The sequence below is a fragment of the Notothenia coriiceps genome, unplaced genomic scaffold (assembly GCF_000735185.1).
Source record: "Notothenia coriiceps isolate Sejong01 unplaced genomic scaffold, NC01 NC01_scaffold00031852, whole genome shotgun sequence".
NCBI classification, from domain to species: Eukaryota; Metazoa; Chordata; class Actinopteri; order Perciformes; family Nototheniidae; genus Notothenia; species Notothenia coriiceps.
Window position 1 is genome coordinate 273,369 of NW_011364553.1, and position 21,581 is coordinate 294,949.

Genomic DNA, 21,581 nt, shown 5'->3' on the forward strand with positions numbered 1-21,581 from the left:
TAGTCATGTAATGATTTGTTTTCAGAGCCCAAAATACAGTGTTTGTGAAAAAAGGAAATCTGAAACAATATACCCCATACAAGCCATTTAATATTCGACGGCAACAAGAAGCATGAGCGACCCAATAATATGGCATGGATCAATGGTATTAAACTGAGCCAACAAGTTTGACAACTCACAATTGCTAACATGATAGTGATCACACAAGTCAAATATGAATATCCCACTTATTTTAACATACTGGTTTGAGTATGTCACGCACAGTATAAACTAAAAACATGAATTCACGTTAGAGAAAAAAAAATGCTAATTCTCCATGATGAGAAGCAATTAAAAACCAAAGTGAGGCGCTTACTCTCAGATTTCACCTTGAGACTAAGAAGCTGTGAAGCCCAACTGAGTAAATACAATTTTCCCTGGTAAATGTACAGTAACACACACTTACAGTAAAGTAATAAAGTGACATGTACTGGACTGCTACACAATTAAATTACCTAAAAAACTGATAGCTATTAAATGGAGATAACATTCAAACCACCTACGGTTTAAAAAATATGTTCATACTTTCTGGACTAAAGACATCTTGTTAAGTACGAGTACTACAACATACAAGTATGGGAGGAAAAATAAAATGGTTCAAATCCCATTAGAACGACTTTAAAAAGGCATAATATATATTGCTGGTAATATTTTTATTTTTAAGAAAATATAAATTGTGCGACTGAAGCTTACAATACACTGCTGGCAGTAGTGCCAGGGTCTGTGGTGAGCTGCTGGAAAAGGGTCATCTGTCGAGGCGTTGTGTGCTGAGAGACTCCCCGGGAAGAGAGGAAAGACAAAAACAATAAAAACGACATTTGGACATCTTGTGATGCCTGAACCCCTTGCACCAAAACCAAGATGCTGCCATGGTGTTTGTCACGGTGGAATGCTGCAGATATCACATGGGTGCACGAACAGCGGACTATAGTCAAACTCATACAGATACATAAATAAGGGTCAGTGGGGGGGGGGGACATTTAGGGTCACGCACGCAGAGGGAGTGACAATATGAGGGAGAAATTGTAGTGTCCAGCAGTGGGCAGAGACTCCAATTGAAGTTAGATGACATTGACATGGTCCAGAGCGCACAGCAGCTCCTCTCCCTGCAGCAGGCACTGGCGGCCCTGCAGCGGGGCGTTCACCTCGCAGTCGTCGCGGGTCAGATGTGGCAGGCTGAAGAGGGAACTGGTGTTCTCCGATGTGCAGCCCAGCAGACGGCTCGCCATGTCTGAGGAAGAACGAGATATTAAAGAGTTATGATTCTATTAATGTTTAGTGCTTACACTGTATGCTGTTTAAAAGCCCTAGGTTGCCCCTTGGTCTGTATATAAAAAAACAGACTTAAGTATTTATCTCCGATCTGTATGAATCACCTGAAGGCAGCAGGAGTATGGTCCTGGTTGTTCCTGACTCTGAGGCCTTCAGCTTTTTGCCCTGCTCCACTTGTTCCTGGGGCAAAGTACCCTAGGAAAATCATCAACAAAATGACACTCAATATCTCCATCTGAACACATAAAGTAGGTTCGATGAAAAACACATTTGAATGTTGGGGCGTTACCTGTCCAATAATCTCTTTTATGTCACCCATTTTTCTTTTGCGCTGTGCATTCTGGGCTGCCAGGGTCCTGAGCGAGACTTCTTTGTCCAGCTGTGGGGTCCTGCGGCACAGTAATGGTTATTAGCAAACACAAAAAAACATTACAAAGCAACACATGTTGTGCATTTTGGGGACTTACCTCATAGCAATTATGGGGGCCGTTTGAGGGGCCCTGAGAAGTGCTGGGGACGCTGTGCGGCTGCCTGGTGCACTGACCGGGGAGAAGGGATAGCTGTGGATGTCCTGTGTGATGTGGATTGGAGAGCTCTGCAGGGATTTGACAGGCCCACAGGAGAGAGGCTCCTCTGGGGTCAGGCTGCGCAGCTGGAAGTCATCGTCCATGGGGATGTAGGGAGCCAGCATCTCCAGATCTAAGTCTTCCATCGCCTTCATGGGAGAAAAAAGAGGATAGAATCAGAAGGCAGAAACCTTTAGTGTTTCATTTAAAAAAAAATCTCCTGGCATTGTTACCTGTGTGGTGAAGAGGTTCTTGGGATCTGTATCAATGGCAAACAGCTTCTCCACAAAGTCTAGTTTGGAATCTGATTTCATCTCCGAGTCCATGGGGAAACAAAAGTCCATGAGACTGCCAGCCTAAAGAGAAAAGAAGTCCAAGGTCATTCACTTCTCACTACATATTCGTAAGTGAAGGGTTCATACAACTACAAACAGTAACATTCAAGCACATTGAAGGCTTCGAACATCATATGTTAATTGTTAATATAATGGCAATTGCGAAATATAAAGTTTACAGAATTAGTTTATATCTACTACTCTATTTGTTTATATTACAAGCTGTTCATAGTAACAGTAAGTGGAGAAAAAGTGTGTGACAATAATTGAGTGTCTGACCTCTGCTGATCTGAGGCTGGTGAAGGTGCTGGACGGAAAGCTCTCAGCTTTGGCAGCCTCAGAGCTGATGGTGCTGACATGGAGGGGCTCGCACGGCGGCAGAGTGGAGAGAGGCAGAGCCAGCTTGTCACTGGTGGAGGGAAGCATTACATCGTTGTAGAGGGGGACCTCCTTCACCAGCTGGATCTCTGAATCTGTATCAGGAGAGAGAGGGAGGTTAGAATCGATCACCCAGTGTATAAACCCTTATTAACTGCTGGGGAGAAGTTTAACTCATAAGGCGCCATCAGAACTCTTTGGTTCTGATGAACTAAAGCAGATCGCGTTCACACCGGAATAAGTCCCAGAGGGAGGATTAGGCAAATGAAGCCGCATGTATCGTGACTTTCTGTTTGTGTAAGAATGTGTGTGTGCATGCGTGTGTGAGGGGGGGGTCAGTGGATCAGAGTGGCAGGTAATGCTCGCTGCGGCGATTAATCACCCATCAAAATGAAGCCGCTGGGTCGCATCTTCCGAGTGAATCGCCAGAAGCGCCGACACCTCCTCATCACTCCACCGCTCCCATGTATTCTTTTGTGTTGCCATAAGTTAGTCTCTCTACGTTGGTGCGCTGGGCTAATGCAAGCAAATAAAATGGCGGCTTCACAAAACCTTTCGTGGTTTGCAATTCGCCCAGCCCATCAGAAATTATTAGCGTGGCCGACACACTGTTGGAGATTTGGAGGATGTTTAAAACCAACCTTGTCTCCGCGTGTCGTTTGATAAGCTGGGTAAATTCGTAAAAAGGAAGGGATTAAGAAACACCAGAATACAAGTTAAACAATAATCTGCTTTAATGGTAAAACATACAAATACATCACCCAATCTCCTAATCACGAAGGCCTCCTGCCAGAGTACTCAGCCCCCCGCCCGCTCCAGGCTTTCCTACGACCTGCTGTGAGCTCGCTCTCCAGCGACCGGCCCGGCCGCAGCACCACTCAAACAAGAGCCCGATCTTCAAAATGATCACAATCTCTTATACAGCAGAGTTCCAGCTTCCCTGAAGCGAGCTACGACAGTGAGTTGGCAAGTGGTTCACGGTTGATCCGGCCTTCCCTCTCTGGGCGGCGAAATCCACCAGGTAAGTCAAGCTCAGTTCTGTTGATCTCCTCGCTTCCTCTGCTCTTCAGCAGTCGTATGCTGGTTCGGGTGTCGTGGTTCTTTGTCGGGTGTGTGTTGTGTCGTCGCGTGCTGTCGTGCTGTGTGTGGGCGGGTGGTTTCTTCTTGCTCCCCCCTCTGCTCCCTTTAGGCCAGAATCCCCCCAAATCTACTGAACTTCCGGAACAGTCATCGACAGAGGAGACCATCCTTTAAACAGGACACTAAACTCATTCCCCCTAAAACACTTCCCTCCAACAACCAAACACTCCGTCATCGGCCTGCTAACAAATCCTTTAAACAGAAGGTTAAAATTTGGTTCTTATCGGGATTTAAATGGGGCTCCCTTGCACTCCCCTCTCCCCACCCCCCCAAACAAGTCCCCAGGCCTTACCTAGGAAATGAAAACCCTCTACCTACCATTTTCTTGGATTAACCACAGCTCAAAGGCCAAAGCCGTCTTTATCTACCGTCCCTGCTAGCCGGTGGAACCGCAAAGCTCTCGAANGAACCATTTACTCCCCAGGAAAGTACTACATTGGTAGCAGGAAGGATCTGGGGAAGAAAATATTCGCGCCAGAGTTTCAGTTTTTTTTTTCTTTGTCCGTTAAAGTTGAAATCTTCCGGACAAAATTAGAAAAGTGTTGGTCAAAGGTCTTCTTTGTTATTTATTTAGCTTTAAAACAAATTGATATGATTCGTTATTAAACAAACCAATTATAGTAGATTAACTAGACTACATTATTCAAAAGTGTACAGTAACTTATTATAATAACACGGGAATAAACGGAGTGCTCTCTCCCTCTCCTGACAGCCCGTCAGTATCATGCTGCTCGCGGATCCAGTAATGAGTGAACCGACATAAAACAAACATAATAACTAGTTTAGGTAGTTTGAGAGGTAATTAAAATAGCTAAGTGTGTTTTGTTCCGCTCACCGCTGCAGGTGATCATGCAGAGCTGCGTGTCGACTCGTCAGCAGCAGCTGATCTCTCTCCCGCCAGATTAGACTTCACTCGCGTTTATGTCCATATCGATCAGATCTAGCTAATGATATGACTACCTGCTTATCAAGACACCTAAACAATAAGCGTCGCTATGCAACTGGGTGAGGCCACAAAGTATAGCGCAGCATTATGCATTTGTTTACATGCCCACCGGAACCCCGAGGCATTACCAACAGATCAACGCACAATCAACCCATACAGGACATCTCTTTCTCCACATTAAGTGTTAGACATTAGAATTGACTATTCTTGTCTGTCACATACTCTTCTTGTCTGTCACATAAGTGGCGCAACTGAAGCGGTATTGTGCTAAAGGGAAATTATTGTGACCGAAGAGATTTAGATTTGCCGGCCAACGGGAACTCTGACGTCGCCATTGTGTATGCTTCGCGGATGCGCTCGGCTCCTCTCGACTGCTGCTCGGGTCTGCTCGGTCAGCTTCCGGATGAGGAGGCATTCGTTCAACCAACTTACAGTAGATAACGTTACAAACATTTTTAACAGGGGCCATAATAGTGTAAATGTTTGTTTTGGCAGTTACAACTGAATGTAATGCTTTCTACTTTTTCATCAGATGGAAAGTGTCTTGACCAACAACTTAAGTATTTCTTATAGCTATGCAGGGCATGCAAGCGAGCAAACACAAACAAGAACAAGTGAAATGAAGAATAAAATTGAAATCTACGACAACTCGAAGAACAAACCGATTTGTTTTAAGAAATTCAAAAACACAAACCCCTTGCCAAAATTGGAAGGGGTCTGAACCCCCGTCCAAAATATTGTTGGTCAAAACAATTTTTAAACCCACTAAATTTTAGCCTTTAAAAAAACGATTTTCTTGAACTGCTACGTGTTTGACTTTAGGATTAAATTCTTATTTATAGAAAGTTTTTGGAAATTTAGCCCCCTTCAAATTGGGTTGGTTTACCATACCAAAAAGGGATTAAAGAAAACGACGAAGATTCCCCATTAAAAACAAAAAATTTTTTTGTGGGTTCTGTCTAACTTGTCTGTTTGAATACCCCTTTTTTGTAAATAATAATTTACCCTAAAATTTACAGAACCCGAACCCGGGGCATTTTGTCATGAACGTTCCTTCCCCTTACAATACCCGAATGATTAAAACTCCCCCTAATTCCTCATTGAAATTATAAAGTTCCAGCACATTAAATTAACAATGCCAAACATGTCCCCAGAAGTTCTACACTCTTTTTTGTTTCTTTTTGACCCTCTTTGTTAATTGGGCGAACTTAAACCCCTAGGGTAACCTGGAAAGGTTTAGTGCCCCGCCTTCCCCCCAACCCCTGGAGACATCATAGTATCAAAAAAGGAATGTTCCGGTCCTTTTCTTTGCTTAATTTGGGGTTAATCTGTTTTTTGGGTTTTTATAAATTTAGTGTAATGGGAAACCAAGATTGTTCCCACTTGGGTGTAAAGTTTTTTGTGTTTTTTAAAGGGTAAACAAAAGTTTTGGGGTATGAAGGTGGGTTGAGCAACCGATGTTTGTTTTCAAGAACTTCCAACGTAAAGGGGGAAACAAACGGTAACCCCTAAGTAATACCCCAAGGGGGGGGGACTTGGGGTATTTCCCGGGTTTAATCCATTTTTTAAAACTTTTAATCAAAGGTGGGTTTGTTTCAATGGGTTATTTTGTCAACTTTTTTTCGTATTTTTTAACAAAATGCCGGGGTGATCCTTTTGTTTGCATTGGTTTCCGACTTTCCCCCCGGAGGCCAAAGAGGGGTGGGTGACCGACCCCAAGAGGGAAAGAAAAGGGTTTAAGAAAGAGAAGCCGAGACCCCCGTTTTTTGGGGTTTTTGTAAAACGAGTCCTTTACCAGGGGTTAGAAAAAGGGTGGTTTTGAACATTGCGGCTTGTGGGGTACAAAAGTTACTTTGGTCTAGCATAAGGTTTTTTTTCGGTCGACATTTGACTTGTAAACAAACCCACAATTTCTAGTACTTACTTAAGGGTCCCCAGGTTTCATTTTTCCCAGTCAATTTTTTTTAATTATTTATGGTTTTATAACCTTAAAGATAATAGCGTGTAAATACATTGACCCCTTGGTGAACAAGACGTAAGTTGACCCCTTTGGTAAAACGTAAAATCAGGAAAACGATTCCCCTTTTAAGGGGGAAGAAGCCTAAATCCCACAACTTTTTATTAAAGCCCAAAAGAAGGCTACCGTAACGCTACCGCCCTGCACCCTCCTAAAGCCCATAGCTAAACCCCGGGTTACCGCCTTCTATTAAAGCCTAATATCCGCATCCATTGCAACCCCGAAAAGGGAACTAAAAAAGGCGGCGCCCCCGAAAAAAATCGATATTGCCAAAAAAAAAAAGGACCCAGGGTTGAAAAATTATAAAAGTTTTAGCCAGCCACCTGCGGGTCCTCTTAGTCCCCTTTTGTTCTTGCAAAACCTGTCGGCCCCCGTTGGTCCGCCTGGGTGGGGTGGTGGGGTGCCCCTCGGTCCAGACGGAAAAGAGGGTGGGGGTTTTGTTCCCTTGGTGGGTCCCAGGTTCTTTGGTTTTTGGTCCCCCGTCTTCCCTTGGGCGAAGACCTTAGGGGTTGGAAAAAAGGGCCGACCAGGGCCAACGCCGAAGTTCTCTGGGTTTTGGGTCCCCCCCCTTATAACCCAAAAAAAAGTTTTTTTCAATTTTAAACGGCAATGGGTTTAAGTACAAAAAAGGTCCCCAAAAAAAACCACCCAAATTTAAATTTCAGGGGAACTCTAACCGCTCCAAAAAAAATAAACTTTACAAGGGAGATTTCCGTTAAACCCCGGTCCTGCTCCATAATATGCCACACAAATTTAAAACACTCGGGCCCCGTCCTCTTTTTTTTTTCCGAAAAAAAGCGGGCTTAGTGGCCGGGGAAGGAGGCAAGGAAGGGGTTTGGGGGGGGGGGCCGGGGGAGCGGACTTTTTAATTTACTTTCACCTTTTCCGTTATCACCTGCGGGACTATTTTTTTGGCCAACAAAATAATAAAGGTTGCGAAATTCAGGGGTTGAAAACTTATATTACCTTTTTTTCCGATTTCTGGACATTAAAAGAGTAAAAAATGGAGTAGGAGCTAAAAAAACAATTTGTCTTTTCGTTCCTTGCTTCTTGCCCTTTTACATTTAACCGGGTGCGGCGGGGTTGTTTACAAAAGTTCATTAAAAAAGAGGCGAGCAGCGCGCGGGTGAACCGATAAACAATGTTATGGAGGGGACAACAAAGAAAGACGCAAGTCTGAAAGTTTTCCCAGAAACAACGACCACTACCCCGGAGGGTTTGTAAAAGGTCCCCCTGTTAAAAAAGTTCCAACCAGGAAAAAAAAATTTTTTTGGTCCTTTCCTGACAACCCCCCGATCTCTTCCCCCGGAACGTCGATCTTACGTCTTTCCGTAAATAAAAAAAAAACAAAAAACTCCCTACCCTTTCTTAAAAAGGTGGGGTGTGCTATATCCCTCCGAAATCTTGGATTACTGGTTTTTAAGTGAACTTTAAACAAAATATTTCAAAACTTAACCCAGGTTATTGTAAAACTTAACAAAGTAACCTTAAAAAGGAAAACTCGGTTGAAAAGATTTTATTCATTTTTTTTTTCTCCTCAACGGTATAACCATAAATGACCACCCCCCGTAACCATTACCTTAACTACCTTTTTTATTCGGTAAACCCACGGGGTCATTATGATCTCCCCTTTCTTTAACCCTCCCCCTACGTTGGTAACATAACCCCTTAAAGCACCCTTTAACCCGTAAAGCCCTATAAAAGCCTTTAAAACCTTTAGCCTTCCCTTGTCCCCTAATTAGCATTAGCTGAAGCACCCTCCGTGGTCAAACCTTCTACGTGGTTCCGGGGGATTGGAAACCCCCTTACCTCTTAAAGTAAAAACCCGGGGTTGACCCGTCACGTTGGGACGACGTCAATTTTAAACTATTAATTTTTTCAACCAATAATGGGGTCCGTTTGGGGGATTTAACTCTTTCTTCTTTTGGTTCTGGTCCCATTGTATATATAAACGGCTCTTCAGATAGTTACGGATGTATTTTTAAACCATGCTTAAGTAAAAACATTAAGGTCACGGATAAAAACCTGTAAGTTCCTTAGAACCTCCTCACCCCGGGGAACACCCCGGTGCAACAAGATTCCGAATTTAAATGGTCCCTACCCCCCGGCGGACTCTTGTTTTTTAAACCCGCTGCCTACCTTTTTACACCGTGCTTGTCTCCATTAAAACCCCCCCCGGGCAAGGCGGGGGGATCCCTTTAAAATCCTAAAAACAAAACGTCCCCAAGGGAAACTAAAACCTACCAAAAAAAAAAAAAAGCCCACGGTTAAAGAGATCCGACCTTAATATTTTCTAAACTGGAATGGGTGTTTAACATAATATTTTATGTTGAAAGGNGGATGCGCTCGGCTCCTCTCGACTGCTGCTCGGGTCTGCTCGGTCAGCTTCCGGATGAGGAGGCATTCGTTCAACCAACTTACAGTAGATAACGTTACAAACATTTTTAACAGGGGCCATAATAGTGTAAATAATGTTTATTTTGGCAGTTACAACTGAATGTAATGTTTTCTACTTTTTTACAAGAAAGTGTCTTGACAAACAACTTAAGTATTTCTTATAGCTATGCAGGGCATGCAAGCGAAAACACAAACAAGAACAAACAAACTTGAAATTGTACAATATAATATTGTGGTGGTTCATCTTATAATTCAGCCTAGAGAATGCACCAGACATCATCTAAGACCTGCAAAAATCTAAATTTTCTAGGGGGAGGCCCCCCAAACTCTTCGTGCCATTTCATCCGTGCGCATTTGTCTCAGGGCCATCTGTAAATTAGCTTAGATGGCCCACAGGGCCATCTCCCAAAATCCTTAATGTCATGCACTGATTAACAATACATTCGTACATTTTATCTAATTATAGATCCATATCATATATTTACCTGTCTGTTCTTCTCATTAGGTTGCTGTATACACTTTTTTTTAATTATCATTAAAGCTGATGCCAGTGGGCAAAATGATCCTTCAATCCCAAGTAGGGCTGTGCATCTTCACTGGTCTCACGATTCGATTACGATTATCCTGTCTTCGATTCAATTCGATATCCCGATGCATCACGATTCATACCAATGCGTTGCATCCTCAATTTTCTATATTACTGCACATGGCTTATTTTTCATCAATGCATACATGCAGTAAATACATATGAACTCTCTTTTTATTATTTAGAAAGTGCTTCAGAAATCAATAACATAAATGTATTGACATTAATTTATAAACCAAATTAAATGAATTGTATAGGTCTAGCCTCCCTATATCTGTGTGTGAAATTCTTCCATCCTCAAAAACAAAAAAATAATGCTTCTGCAGTCTAGCTGCAGCTTCTAGCAACAGTCTTCTGTTAAAAAAAGGACACTGAATGTCCTGAATGTGGCATCACACACAAGACTTGAGTCTGAACGCAGCAGACAACAGGAGTATTTACAATAGCATATACAAACAAAAATACTGCATGTGGGTGCACACTTACATTCTCTGTCTTGCTGTTACATAAATCCCATGAATGTATGAGATTAAGTTAGCTTCATTATATCTCAGTGATTAATTTATGTAACAGCAAGACAGAGAATGTAAGTGTGCACCCACATGCAGTATNTCTCTGTGTTTCGCTTTTTCTAATTGGCTGCGTTTTTGTTTTTACAGCCAATTCCTAAAAACTCTTTATTTCTCCTCCCCTAAGCATTTAAAAAGAGCCAGTATCCCCCCCCGGACTACCATGCCCAGGACTGAAAAATATAAAAAATCCCTTTTCTCTCTGGACGGCGTTTGGACATTCAGGGTCCAAATGTCAAAGCAGCTCAAGCCATTTTTTGACTCTTTCTGTTCCCATTTCTTACCTTTCCCCATCTCCATCCACCTCCAGGACTGTTCTGGGTGAATGGTCCAGCCAGTGGACTGGATTGAAGGCTAAGGCCGCTCAGGCAGCAGTGTTCTGAAGGCGGGGCGATGCTGGGGCACGCTCAATCCATCACGAAGTGCAGTACGCGCTTGCTCTTTAGGAGTAGTTCTCCACTGAACACGATGGGCAGCTTTAAAGGATTTCAATACTCATCACCTGTGGGTTGTCAGTTTCATCTTCACAGTAGCTGTGGTCAGCTTGGAAATCATGGGTCAGTTAAATGCATGGTGACATTGCAGAGAACACCTCTCTTACTGGGCCCCTGCAGCGCTAATCCACTTCTTCTCTGGTCTAGTTGGGGGGGGGCGGGGGGGGGGGGGGATGAAGTATCACTAAACAGGTCAAGGCTCATTGTGATTCATTAGCGATAATTAACTTCTTGGTTTATTTGGTGGATATTTCAGCCTTACCGGAGTACAAAACTCTGTTAAATCATTTCATGTATGGACTTAGCAACTACAAATGTAATGACATTCATAATAAAGGCATTTTAGGGAATATGGCCTTACACTTTCTTTCATATTAATTATTTGGCCAATGAACTAAAATAACATCACTATAATACAAATAAAAAAGTGTGGTTTTCCTGGGGACAGACACTTTCAGTTTATGATTAACTTTGTTTTACTTTACTAACAATCATAAACAAAAAAGCTTTCTTCTATTTTTTGAAGGTAAAACGTATTAGACTTTTAGGAAGGCCTGACCCAAAAGAGCAACCAGCAGATTCTCAGCCAACTCAGAGGGTCAACACTGACATCTGTCATTCTTTGACATGCTCGAGCAATAATTCATTCTTTGGTTTGCACTTGTTACTCGTAACCTTTGGTCTTCAAGCTGGCTCCACAGCATATCCATCAGCTCACCACCCACGCAGCCATCCCAAACCAGGAGAGGGGCCAGTCAACTCACATCAGCAGAGCTTCCAGTTTGGAGCTCACAGGACCAGATCATTTGGAGGCTACTAAACTCAAGCCTTCAAATCCAAATCACACAAGCCATCAAACATTGGCACCATTGGTGACGGATGTGACGCTCCATGCTAGAGGTACAGAAGAATGGCAATTCTTTCTCTTGAATTACAAACACTTTATTTAGCATAGGGCCAGATTAGAATGACATCCCAAGTTTTTTTTTTTGGGTAAAAACGGCTTCCTGGTCATATTATTCTACAAAAACACATGATCATTTTTACATATGAAAAATAAAAATACAAGGGAAGAAAGATGAGGACAAAAAACAAATTGGCAGTGTTTTGGGACAGCCGGCTTCCAAATAGGGCATTTATAAGGACAGCAAAGGGCTGGGCTTATTCTTCATGGACTTCATCAGTCCCTGGGTTTGATCCAGGCGTAACTCATTTGTTGGGAGGGGATTTTAAAGGAAATGAGAACAAGCTAATACAATAGGCAATGACGTATCTATGGGGAGATCCAACTGTACTATGGGGAAACTTATTTTATAGGTTCTGGTTTATTAGTTGGGTCGTGATTATCTTCCCAAATATCCTAAAAAGAATAAACCCGGTGGGGAGGGACTCCTGGGGGGGGAGGCGGTTGCGGGATGTTGCAGTCTTCACATGGGGGGTAGGTTGAGCACCACGATCCTGTTTGGCCAGCTCCACAACATAGGATCGGGTCGGAAGAACTTTTACTTGATGGGCTTACACATTCCTCAACTGAGACCTGCCGGGGACCAAACAAACAGGAGGTCAGGTCATGCAAAAAGGAAGGAAACTCTCAACGCTTCTTGGGTGCAATAAACCGGGGGGTAGAGGGAAAAGGCTCACCTTGCCCGCCTTCGGAGTTTGATCATGAACTCTCTGGCAGGTGAGGGAGCAGGTTGGGGGGCGTCAAGGGGGGCCGGATCACAATACTCTCTGTCCAGGGGGTCGGCCAGGGACGATCTGGAGCGGAAATAGACAAAATCTAGGCATTGCACCCAAGGGGAGAGGGAAGGGAGCGCAATGGCAGCTGGCTTATGTTCAACAAATGGAAACACAATCAAATGGTGAGCTTTAACAAACTGAGTGGACACTTTTTAATAGAGGCTCCGACCTTTCACTAAATATCTGATTCAGTTGCAAGTCTGTCACATTGTTACAGAGTCAGGAGTGCGTCCATCAACGTCATGGAAGAAAAACAACGTGCAAGTGCGGTCACTGCTTTATTTTGTGACAACACTATGCAATGTTAGCAGTTTGAATAAGAAAGATTCAAAGGATTTATTGTCATACACACGGTAGCTACTGTAGTTATTAGGGATCGACCGATATAGCTTTTTCAAGGCCGATGCCGATACCGATTATTAGTAATCAAGGAGACCGATAACCGATATACATTTGCAGTAAAATCAGAAAATCTTGGTGTAAAAATGTAGAATAACACAACTTCTTTGAAATGCCTTTTTATGTTTAATGAACTTTTCAACATCTTAAAACTGGTTTCCTCTCTGTGAGCCTGAGTAAAGTAAATTAAGTTAAAATAAAAACTACTAAAACTTGTTCTGAACTTCTGATATTTGAGTCTCACTCATTTAGTAGTCCCACAGCCGTATAATAGAATATATATATATATAATTCTCTCCATATGGCGCTGAGTAGTCCCAATTCAGCAGCACCAGATTGTGGTGCAGAAAGCAGAGTTGCTGCGAGGCTCCACTAGCAGCCGTCACAATCCCAGTGGGTCACAGTGAGTCACAGTTTCTCCGCTGCGAGACGCTACCCGCCCCCCACGTCCTTTGCTCAAGTAGAAGTACAAATACTCGTGTTTAAAAAGACTGGTAGAAGTACTGACTAAACTTCTTTACTCAAGTAAAAGTAAAGAAGTATGGGCTTCGAAATGTACGTAAAGTACCCATAACTACCAACTGTTATAAAGAGTAACTGACCTCACTTTATATTAATAGAACAATAATGTCATTGTCAGCTAATGAATGTTTTGATGTTGAACAACGGCAAAATGATAAAGTTGTCATTTGTCTTTCTTGCTTAGAGAAGACCAGGAAATGATGGATACACTGATCGTGTTAAAATCAATAGGCACGCCATGACTCTAAATAATAAATAATAATGATCAAGCCACCAAACACAGATTCAAAGTAAAGTAACCAGCCTGTTTTGAAAATGTAAGAAGTAGAAAGTACAGGTATATTGTGTTACAAATGTAAGAAGTAAAAGTAAAAAGTCGTCAGAAAAATAAGTAGTAGTAGTAGTAAAGTACTGATACCAGAAAAATGTACTTAAGTACAGTAATGAAGTATTTGTACTCCACTACTTACCACCTCTGGTCAGCACAAGGGCATCATTTGCACCTTACAGCCTGATTATTGCATAATTATTTGTGGGTTTATTGTGACCGTTCTGTCACGGGGCTTCGTTTGACACATTTGATACGGTTAAGGGGTTTGTGCTTTTATCTACATTCTGAATTATTTTATGATCTGTATGTTTGAATAGGTTTCCTTCCCCTCTGAATCGTTTGTATTGTAGTAATAACACGCAGGGACTCAGACACTTTACTGTTTGAATGTAGGCTTAGTTCATGTCTCTCCTCTGTCCCTGTCAGCAGAGGAATATTACAGATTAATTCATTTGCATAGGATTTGCATGAAGGCATGTGACACAACGGCTTGCAGACACTACAACGGAAAATAATTTGTAATAATCAATCAGCCTTCAGTGGAAGGGCAGCCGATTACAATGTGTGAAGTTAGTCTGACATTAGATCATCAGAAGCTTAGCCACTAGATATAGCAAGAGGACTTTTAGTGTCCCTGTCTACCGTGGTTTGTTAATCATTTGTGATACATTTCCCTCTGATGACACATTAACTACTTTACTTGAATGTAGGTTGGAGGTGATATTGTTAAAGTAAGTGCCAAAGTCAGATTTGAAAGAAAGGAAATATGTCGATCCCAAGGTGTTTGCATTACTCTGCGATCACCTTTCAAAGTGACTCGTCCCCTGGGATTGACAGGAGATGTTGCAAATATTTGTGTGTGGTATTGGCAAATATGCAAACATGAGGATGAATGTATACACGTATGGCTGTAATTGAAGACTTGGTTGAAACTTGTTTATATCACAGTAAACATTAACATGTTTTAGAGGAGGGGGAGGATTGTATGTATATGCACAACCAAGAACCTCAATTAGGTCATATATTTTTCCGTGGGCCTTTGTTCGTCAAACTGGGATTAGATGAACAAGGAAAGAGGTCTATTGTGGTTGGGCAAAGATCCAACATGGGTTAAGTGGTTACATCTTTGTTTGTTTGTTTTTTGGTTTGAATTCTTAAGGTTGAAAGTGATCAATTTCATTCTGCACTGTTTGTACTCAGCTTATCGCTTATTTTACCTCTTTCAAGGATGTTTTGTTTCTTGGTTTGGTTTGTTAACAAGCATGGTTACGGAAGAACTAGTGGCCTGACTTCTGAGGTGCTGCATGGGCCTAGGAAGAACCCATGCATTTTGGAGAAGATTTGAATCCATTGTCCGGTATTTTTATTTGATCTGAAATCTCTATTGGATGTAAAGTTTTGGCACATAACCAAACACTCTCCCTATTCTCTACCCTATGAAAGACCTGTCTGTTACCCTGCCAGACAATTTGATATTCAGGAGGCTACATTGTTAGAGAGCCTTAAATAACAGCATGGCCTTGGCCGTTGCTGTAAGTACACAACAGATCAATTTCAATTAGGTGTACATTTCAAAGCCAAGGACTTTTGAACTGCCATCCATTTTGATGCTGCTCCATTGGCCAAATGCATTTGAGGTTATGAGGTCGTGGTTGTGAGAGAGGGAGATAATGGCACCAGCACTCATGTTGACTATTATGTTGCAGATTTAGCCAGTCTATTTCTGTTGGCGTAGCTTCACACATGCCCACTTTTACGAATAAAACTCATTTAGTTCCTGGTTTGAAAGTCACGGTTTTCCATATCGAGAAATCCATAAAATAACATAAGCATTTGTATAGTAACTTGAACAATTCAATGTGTCCTTTTAAAGTCTGCCTCTTTTTTCATTTTTAAAACACTGCCAGGACTTAAGTTCTTGTTTACAGTGTGTTGAGAGTCCATTAGCCAGACCTTGGATAAATGCCTGGACGAACGCTTCATCTAATATGGAACCTGAGCTAGTAGATGGCAGTTTTGAGGGATTCTTATTAGGGCTGCACAATATATTGATTTTTACCGTGATCGCAATGACAAGGTGCGTAACAACCTCTACGCATAAAGATCATGATAGTTCACTCTGTGATATTTTTGAGTTAGATAAAAGAGAGATGGGTAGATATTGCTCTTCGAAACATTATCGGTGCCTTTTGTATTCAGTTTTAATGTTAGATATGTTCAGCAAATGAATGTTTTAAATACTTTCAGTTGTTATTTATCTGAAATGTGTTGTAATGTTTTGCTGTCTACTGAAAGCAGTAGAAGGGCTGAACTTGGTACTCTTCAATATCAGTTCATTTTTTGGCAATTAATTTTGTTATCGCGATATTCAGGTCAAATGAGTTTGTCCGGGTGTGTGAAGTCGTCACTGAGTCTGTGTTTCTCTTTGTTAGCATTATCATTCTCCTCCCTGTGGATTCTTTCGCCCAGACTCATAAATGTCAGGATGATTGGTGTCGCACTGTAGCTCGACTGTGCACCAAGAGAGAGACAGAGGAGTCCATGCCCGGCCCCCAGCCAATCACTGAGGGGGCGGCAGCCAATAAGACAGTTGCAGATAGCCATGTATGTAAATGAGTCTGACGGGGGTCCAGACAGCTGCTTGGCCGAGAGCTTGCTTGTTGCAGACTCCAGCTGCTGCTGCCTCCTCTGTGACAGCAGAGCAGACCCTGCGCACACACACACACACACACACACACACACACACACACACACACACACACACACACACACACACACACACACTTAGTCAGGATGTCAGCTCTTGTAGTGTGCATAGTGGGATCAGAAGCAGTGTGTGGCCATGCTGTGGCTGACCAACCTCCTGTCCCCCGCAGGGTGAGCTCGGACCGGAGGAAGGAGAAGTCCAGGGATGCAGCGCGGAGCCGGCGTGGGAAGGAGTCTGAGGTTTTCTACGAGCTGGCCCAGGAGCTGCCCCTGCCCCACAGCGTCAGCTCCAGCCTGGACAAGGCCTCCATCATGAGGCTCATCATCAGCTACCTGCGCATGAGGAAACTGCTGAGCACTGGTCAGTAGCTGTTGCTGTTGTTGTTGTTGTTGTTGTTGTACCTGTCAGGACACAAATTTGGGGCACATACGATTTAAAAAAACAAAAAAAAAGAAGATAATTCTGGACTTCATTGATGATTAAATTCTGTAACCATTGTCATTATTATCATAGAGGCATCCTGAGAATTGACTATTTGGATAAAGGTGCCAGATACTACATTAAAACATGTTTTTGACCCACTGGGATAAAACAGTGTCATGGGAGGAAAGCAAACCCTGAATCAGCTGTTCTTCTCAGAGACACATGCTCAACATAGATCTCTTACCTGTGGGTAGGGTGTTTTTCTGTGTCGCAGTGTCCTGCCTTGTTCTTTTCATGTGACTTATCTCTTTTGTTTTTGTTTTTTTCCCTATCCCTCCCCTCTATGTTATCTCCTCCAGAAGAGCCAATGGCAGAGGAGGAAACAGATCTCGATGCCCAGCTCAACGGCTCCTACCTAAAGGCTTTGGAGGGCTTTCTCATGGTGCTGTCGGAAGACGGAGATATGATCTATCTCACCGAGAATGTCAACAAGTGCCTGGGGCTGGCACAGGTTGGTCCGATTTGACCTGCTGTGTCTCAACAATAAAGAGACCGCAGAGGAAAGAGTATAAGATCAATGGAAAATGGAGTCAGACGCAGAAAATAAAATATGGTTATTGTTAAGGTTATGTAAGTTTTTACAGATTCTGTTCAATAAACAGAGAAATACACATTAGGCCTTTAATTGTAAACGTTTGAAAGTTGCCACACTGTACACCATTACTGAATCAGCTGCATGTACCAACATGGACTAACACTCTGCTCTCTCTCTCTCTCTGCAGTTTGACCTGACTGGATACAGTGTGTTTGACTTCATTCATCCCTGTGACCAGGAAGAGCTGAGGGAGATGCTGGTGCACAAAACAGGTGAGAGACAAAACAGGAAGAAATACAAATAACTCTCAACTGGCAAACTCAGACCAGGAGGCTATCGGAACAAGTTATTTTTCCCCACTTCAGTCCAGAGGCCAACGTGATTAGAGTAAGGTTGGCTAGTTTTTGGACTTAAGTGACCCAGCTTCACTCAACATTACTGTAACAGAACACTCCATCTCTGAAACAATTCCTTTTTTGCTCACACAACACATTTACATTGTTTTGTTTCAGTGATTTAGTTTGAGTACGGTTTTTTTTTCTTCCAGGGAGTTCAATTATGTTTCTTAGCAAAACTTTGATGTGAAACTGATTAGGATAAAACCTCCCAGCTCTCCCCACTGACGTTTGCTTTATAACAGAATGTGTTATCAGCACCTGACTGAGACCACATTTGCTTTCCTCCTGTGCCATTTAGCAACGCTGATATTATCTCTGCTACAACAGCTGGGTACTTCACTTCCTCTTTTTTTTTACCTGGCTATTGGCTAAGCTTACCACATTGTTTCACAGCCTAATGTCTCCTGAGAATGCAAATGTGAACTGTTGGCAATTTAAAATAAAAAAACAGCAATTGATTCGGTCAGCATGTCTTCCTGTTTGTGTGATTTCAGGCTCTAAAAAGACCAAGGAACCAAACACAGCACGCAGCTTCTTCCTCCGAATGAAATGCACTCTCACAAGCAGGGGCCGCACTGTGAATGTCAAATCAGCTGCATGGAAGGTAAGGCCCTAGAGGAATCGGTGAGAAAATGCTCATTCCATGAACACTTTGCTCAGTCTACCATGTGCTAGTATGTTTATCAACACAAGGGATGTGAGTGAAGCTTATCAAACTTCATTCAACCACAGTCTGACTCAAAAGTGGTAAATATTATCTTTCTGATTATTTTATTTAACTTTTATCAATGACGTGAAAGGCTTCCTTCAGGGTTGTAGAGCATGTCAAATCACGAGACTGGATAATGACAGCTATTGTGTTTAAAAGCCACTTCCCACTCGCAGCCTTTAAGATGGAAAGAGAGCAACTAAACACATACTAATATTTTCTTGTTGAAGTATTTATAAAAATAAAATAAAATCTTGTTGTATTTGAATATTGCCTGTAGGGAAAGAGTTAGAAATACTGAAGTTTAAATGCAGAAACTAGAGTAGCGGATGTTTTAAAGCAGCAGTAATCCAATAACCCTAATGTGCAAAGGAAATTAGAACATTATACTTGTCCTAATACAAATGAAACCATTAGTGTCTCTGTTTGACATACACATATAGGAAAGTGCATTCAACCCATATTTTAACTGGTAATTGACCTAATAGAAAAACTGTTGAGTAAGTATGAAAACTTACGACTCAAAGGATTAACCCACCATTTAAAAAGACTAATCTTCACTTATTGGCAAAGCCCTAACCACAAATGTATCTCAGAGTGCTTCTTAAATGTCTTTTACAATTGCATTTCCCCCTACACAAATTAAAGTATAGAAAAATTGAAAAGAAAAAGTCAATATGTTTAGACAAAATACTAAGGCAACATAACTGAGGAGATTTCAAAGCACCCTGTATTTGAATGTATTTATTTATCCAGGAAAACTGTTAACGCTCAATGGGGTCTGGGAATGGTAATAGAAGTGTAAAGACCCTCCTGTTGTCGCCCTCCAGGTGCTCCACTGCTCTGGTCATGTCCGTGTGTATGACGGCTGCACTGAGGAGACTCCCAACGGGCACAAGGAGCCCACAGTCCCCTACCTGGTTCTGATCTGCGACCCCATCCAACACCCCTCCAACATCGAGGTCCCTCTGGACACCAAGACATTTCTCAGCCGCCACACAATGGACATGAAGTTCACCTATTGTGACGAGAGGTGCGTTGGTCCTGAGTGAATATTGCAAATCTTAACGTAAATGTATTCAGCTGCTTCAACCAGCCGTGTACTTTCTATTGGGCTTCATTGCCAAAGCTCTCACTAACATGGTCACACAGAGCCCCCTAGTGTTCAGTAGAAGCCGAGTGTGAGTGAGTGGAGGAAATAATTTTTTGTTTGCTTGTCCAGGATCACTGAGCTGATGGGTTATGACCCGGACGACCTGTTGAACCGCTCTGTGTATGAGTACTATCACGCTATGGACTCAGACCATCTTACCAAGACTCACCACAACTGTAAGCATGAACAACATGAGTGCATGAATTCAATCTTGCTCTTAAATCCACAACAAACCTGTTCTTTTTGCTAAACCTTCAGCCAAATGTCTGAATCTATCTTTACCTCCCTTTTCTTTGCTTTTAGTGTTTGCAAAGGGCCAGGTAAGCACAGGCCAGTACCGGATGTTGGCTAAAAGAGGCGGCTTTGTGTGGGTGGAAACACAAGCCACTGTCATCTACAACAACAAGAACTCTCAGCCACAGTGCATCGTCTGCCTCAACTTTGTGCTCAGGTACTATAAAGGCTCTTTGAACAGTATTTCAGAAGAGATTGTAATGAAGTCAGCTGTTTAGTTTTAGGTGAAGTGAAATAGCTGGTTTGTACAAAAAAGACATACATACTACAATTTCTTTCTGTATATTTTCAGAGCCTTTGCACTCAGAGAACCTAATCCTAACATAACTCTGTTACAGTGGCATCCAGGACGAGAAACTGGTCCTGTCTCTGGAGCAGATGGAGGATGTGAAGCCAGTGGACCAGGAGGAGGAGGAGGAGCAGCAGGAGGAAGTGAAGGCTGTGGTGGAGATCAGGGAGTTGGACATGTCCCCAGCCCTGAAGGAGGTGGAGGAGAAAGGCCCAGAGCTGGATGTGATCAAACTGTTCACTCAGGCGGCAGAGGCCCAGCCGTTTGTGAGCCTGTACGACCAGCTGAAGGAGGAGCCGGAGGCCCTCAACCTGCTGGCCCCGGCTGCCGGAGACGCCATCATCTCCCTGGACTTCAGCTGCCCTGGTTCGTGGCCTCATTTACACACAAACACACTCTAACCCCTCGTCCACACCACAAACATATCACACATATTATTCACTCACACGTCTCACGCAGAAGACACATACGCAGGAATACGCGAGGTTGATGCCAAATTAAACAATACTACTTTTATTTAATTTATTGTTATTTATGCTATTTTTTCCTTTTTTGCTGATTATTTATTAATTGTATTAAGTGTGGGGCACTTCTTTGTTTCAAAATGGTTCAAGTTCTTTTTCCACTGTAGGTCTGAATGACCATCATATGCATCCGTGTTGATGTAAAAACAGATCAGGAGTTCCCACACATTTAAAAAAAATAGACGGTCGCTTTAGAGTTACTTGAAGTGACTTTTGCAGTCTAGACTATAGGCCCAGTATAGTTCCGATAGTTCTTAAAATGTTGCGTTCACACCAAGAAGATCCGGAACTAGAACTTAGTTCATGAGAACCTTTTCACCCCCTTTTCAGTCCCTGCTAGAGAGCAGGTACTTTCCTGGGAAAAAAAGTTCCCATTTCTGAGTCCCAGCAGCTTNTGGGACTACTAAATGAGTGAGACTCAAATATCAGAAGTTCAGAACAAGTTTTAGTAGTTTTTATTTTAACTTAATTTACTTTACTCAGGCTCACAGAGAGGAAACCAGTTTTAAGATGTTGAAAAGTTCATTAAACATAAAAAGGCATTTCAAAGAAGTTGTGTTGGAGTTTGTGTTATTCTACATTTTTGACACCAAGATTTTCTGATTTTACTGCAAATGTATATCGGTTCCAAATATCGGTTATCGGTCTCCTTGATTACTAATAATCGGTATCGGCCTTGAAAAAGCCATATCGGTCGATCCCTAGTAGTTATGTAAACAAAGTGTACATTTTGAGTTGTAAACAGATTTGAAGAAGTT

At 42.4% G+C, this 21,581-nt stretch overlaps 2 protein-coding genes across 2 annotated transcripts; one reads left to right on the forward strand and one right to left on the reverse strand.

The window, feature by feature from the left end:
* Positions 1-70: 70 nt before the first annotated feature.
* LOC104960383 (hypoxia-inducible factor 1-alpha-like) lies at positions 71-3,837 on the reverse strand. Its single transcript, XM_010788401.1, has 7 exons — positions 3,570-3,837; positions 2,492-2,736; positions 2,111-2,233; positions 1,779-2,026; positions 1,601-1,700; positions 1,416-1,506; positions 71-1,270 (listed from the first exon to the last, which is right to left on the reverse strand). The coding sequence occupies exons 1-7, from the start codon at positions 3,835-3,837 to the stop codon at positions 1,101-1,103; spliced, it is 1,245 nt and encodes a 414-aa protein (XP_010786703.1). The 3' UTR covers positions 71-1,100.
* A 12,745-nt stretch (positions 3,838-16,582) lies between these two features.
* Positions 16,583-20,715, forward strand: hif1aa (hypoxia inducible factor 1 subunit alpha a). The gene is given in 7 exon segments (XM_010788378.1): positions 16,583-16,779; positions 17,625-17,728; positions 18,349-18,458; positions 19,394-19,596; positions 19,786-19,892; positions 20,020-20,167; positions 20,349-20,715. Coding segments are annotated over 7 exon segments (1,161 nt in total). The 5' UTR covers positions 16,583-16,642; the 3' UTR covers positions 20,701-20,715.
* The last annotated feature ends 866 nt before the right edge of the window (positions 20,716-21,581 follow it).

Bases quoted from the DNA above. Each gene is read 5' to 3' on its own strand.
- LOC104960383 (XM_010788401.1), bottom strand. From the start codon at position 3,837: ATGGTCTCCTCTGTCGATGACTGTTCCGGAAGTTCAGTAGATTTGGGG. The intron at 1,701-1,778 runs GTAAGTCCCCAA...ACTGTGCCGCAG, and splicing joins GCCCCCATAATTGCTATGAG to GACCCCACAGCTGGACAAAG. The intron at 1,271-1,415 runs GTGATTCATACA...GTTCTTCCTCAG, and splicing joins CATACTCCTGCTGCCTTCAG to ACATGGCGAGCCGTCTGCTG.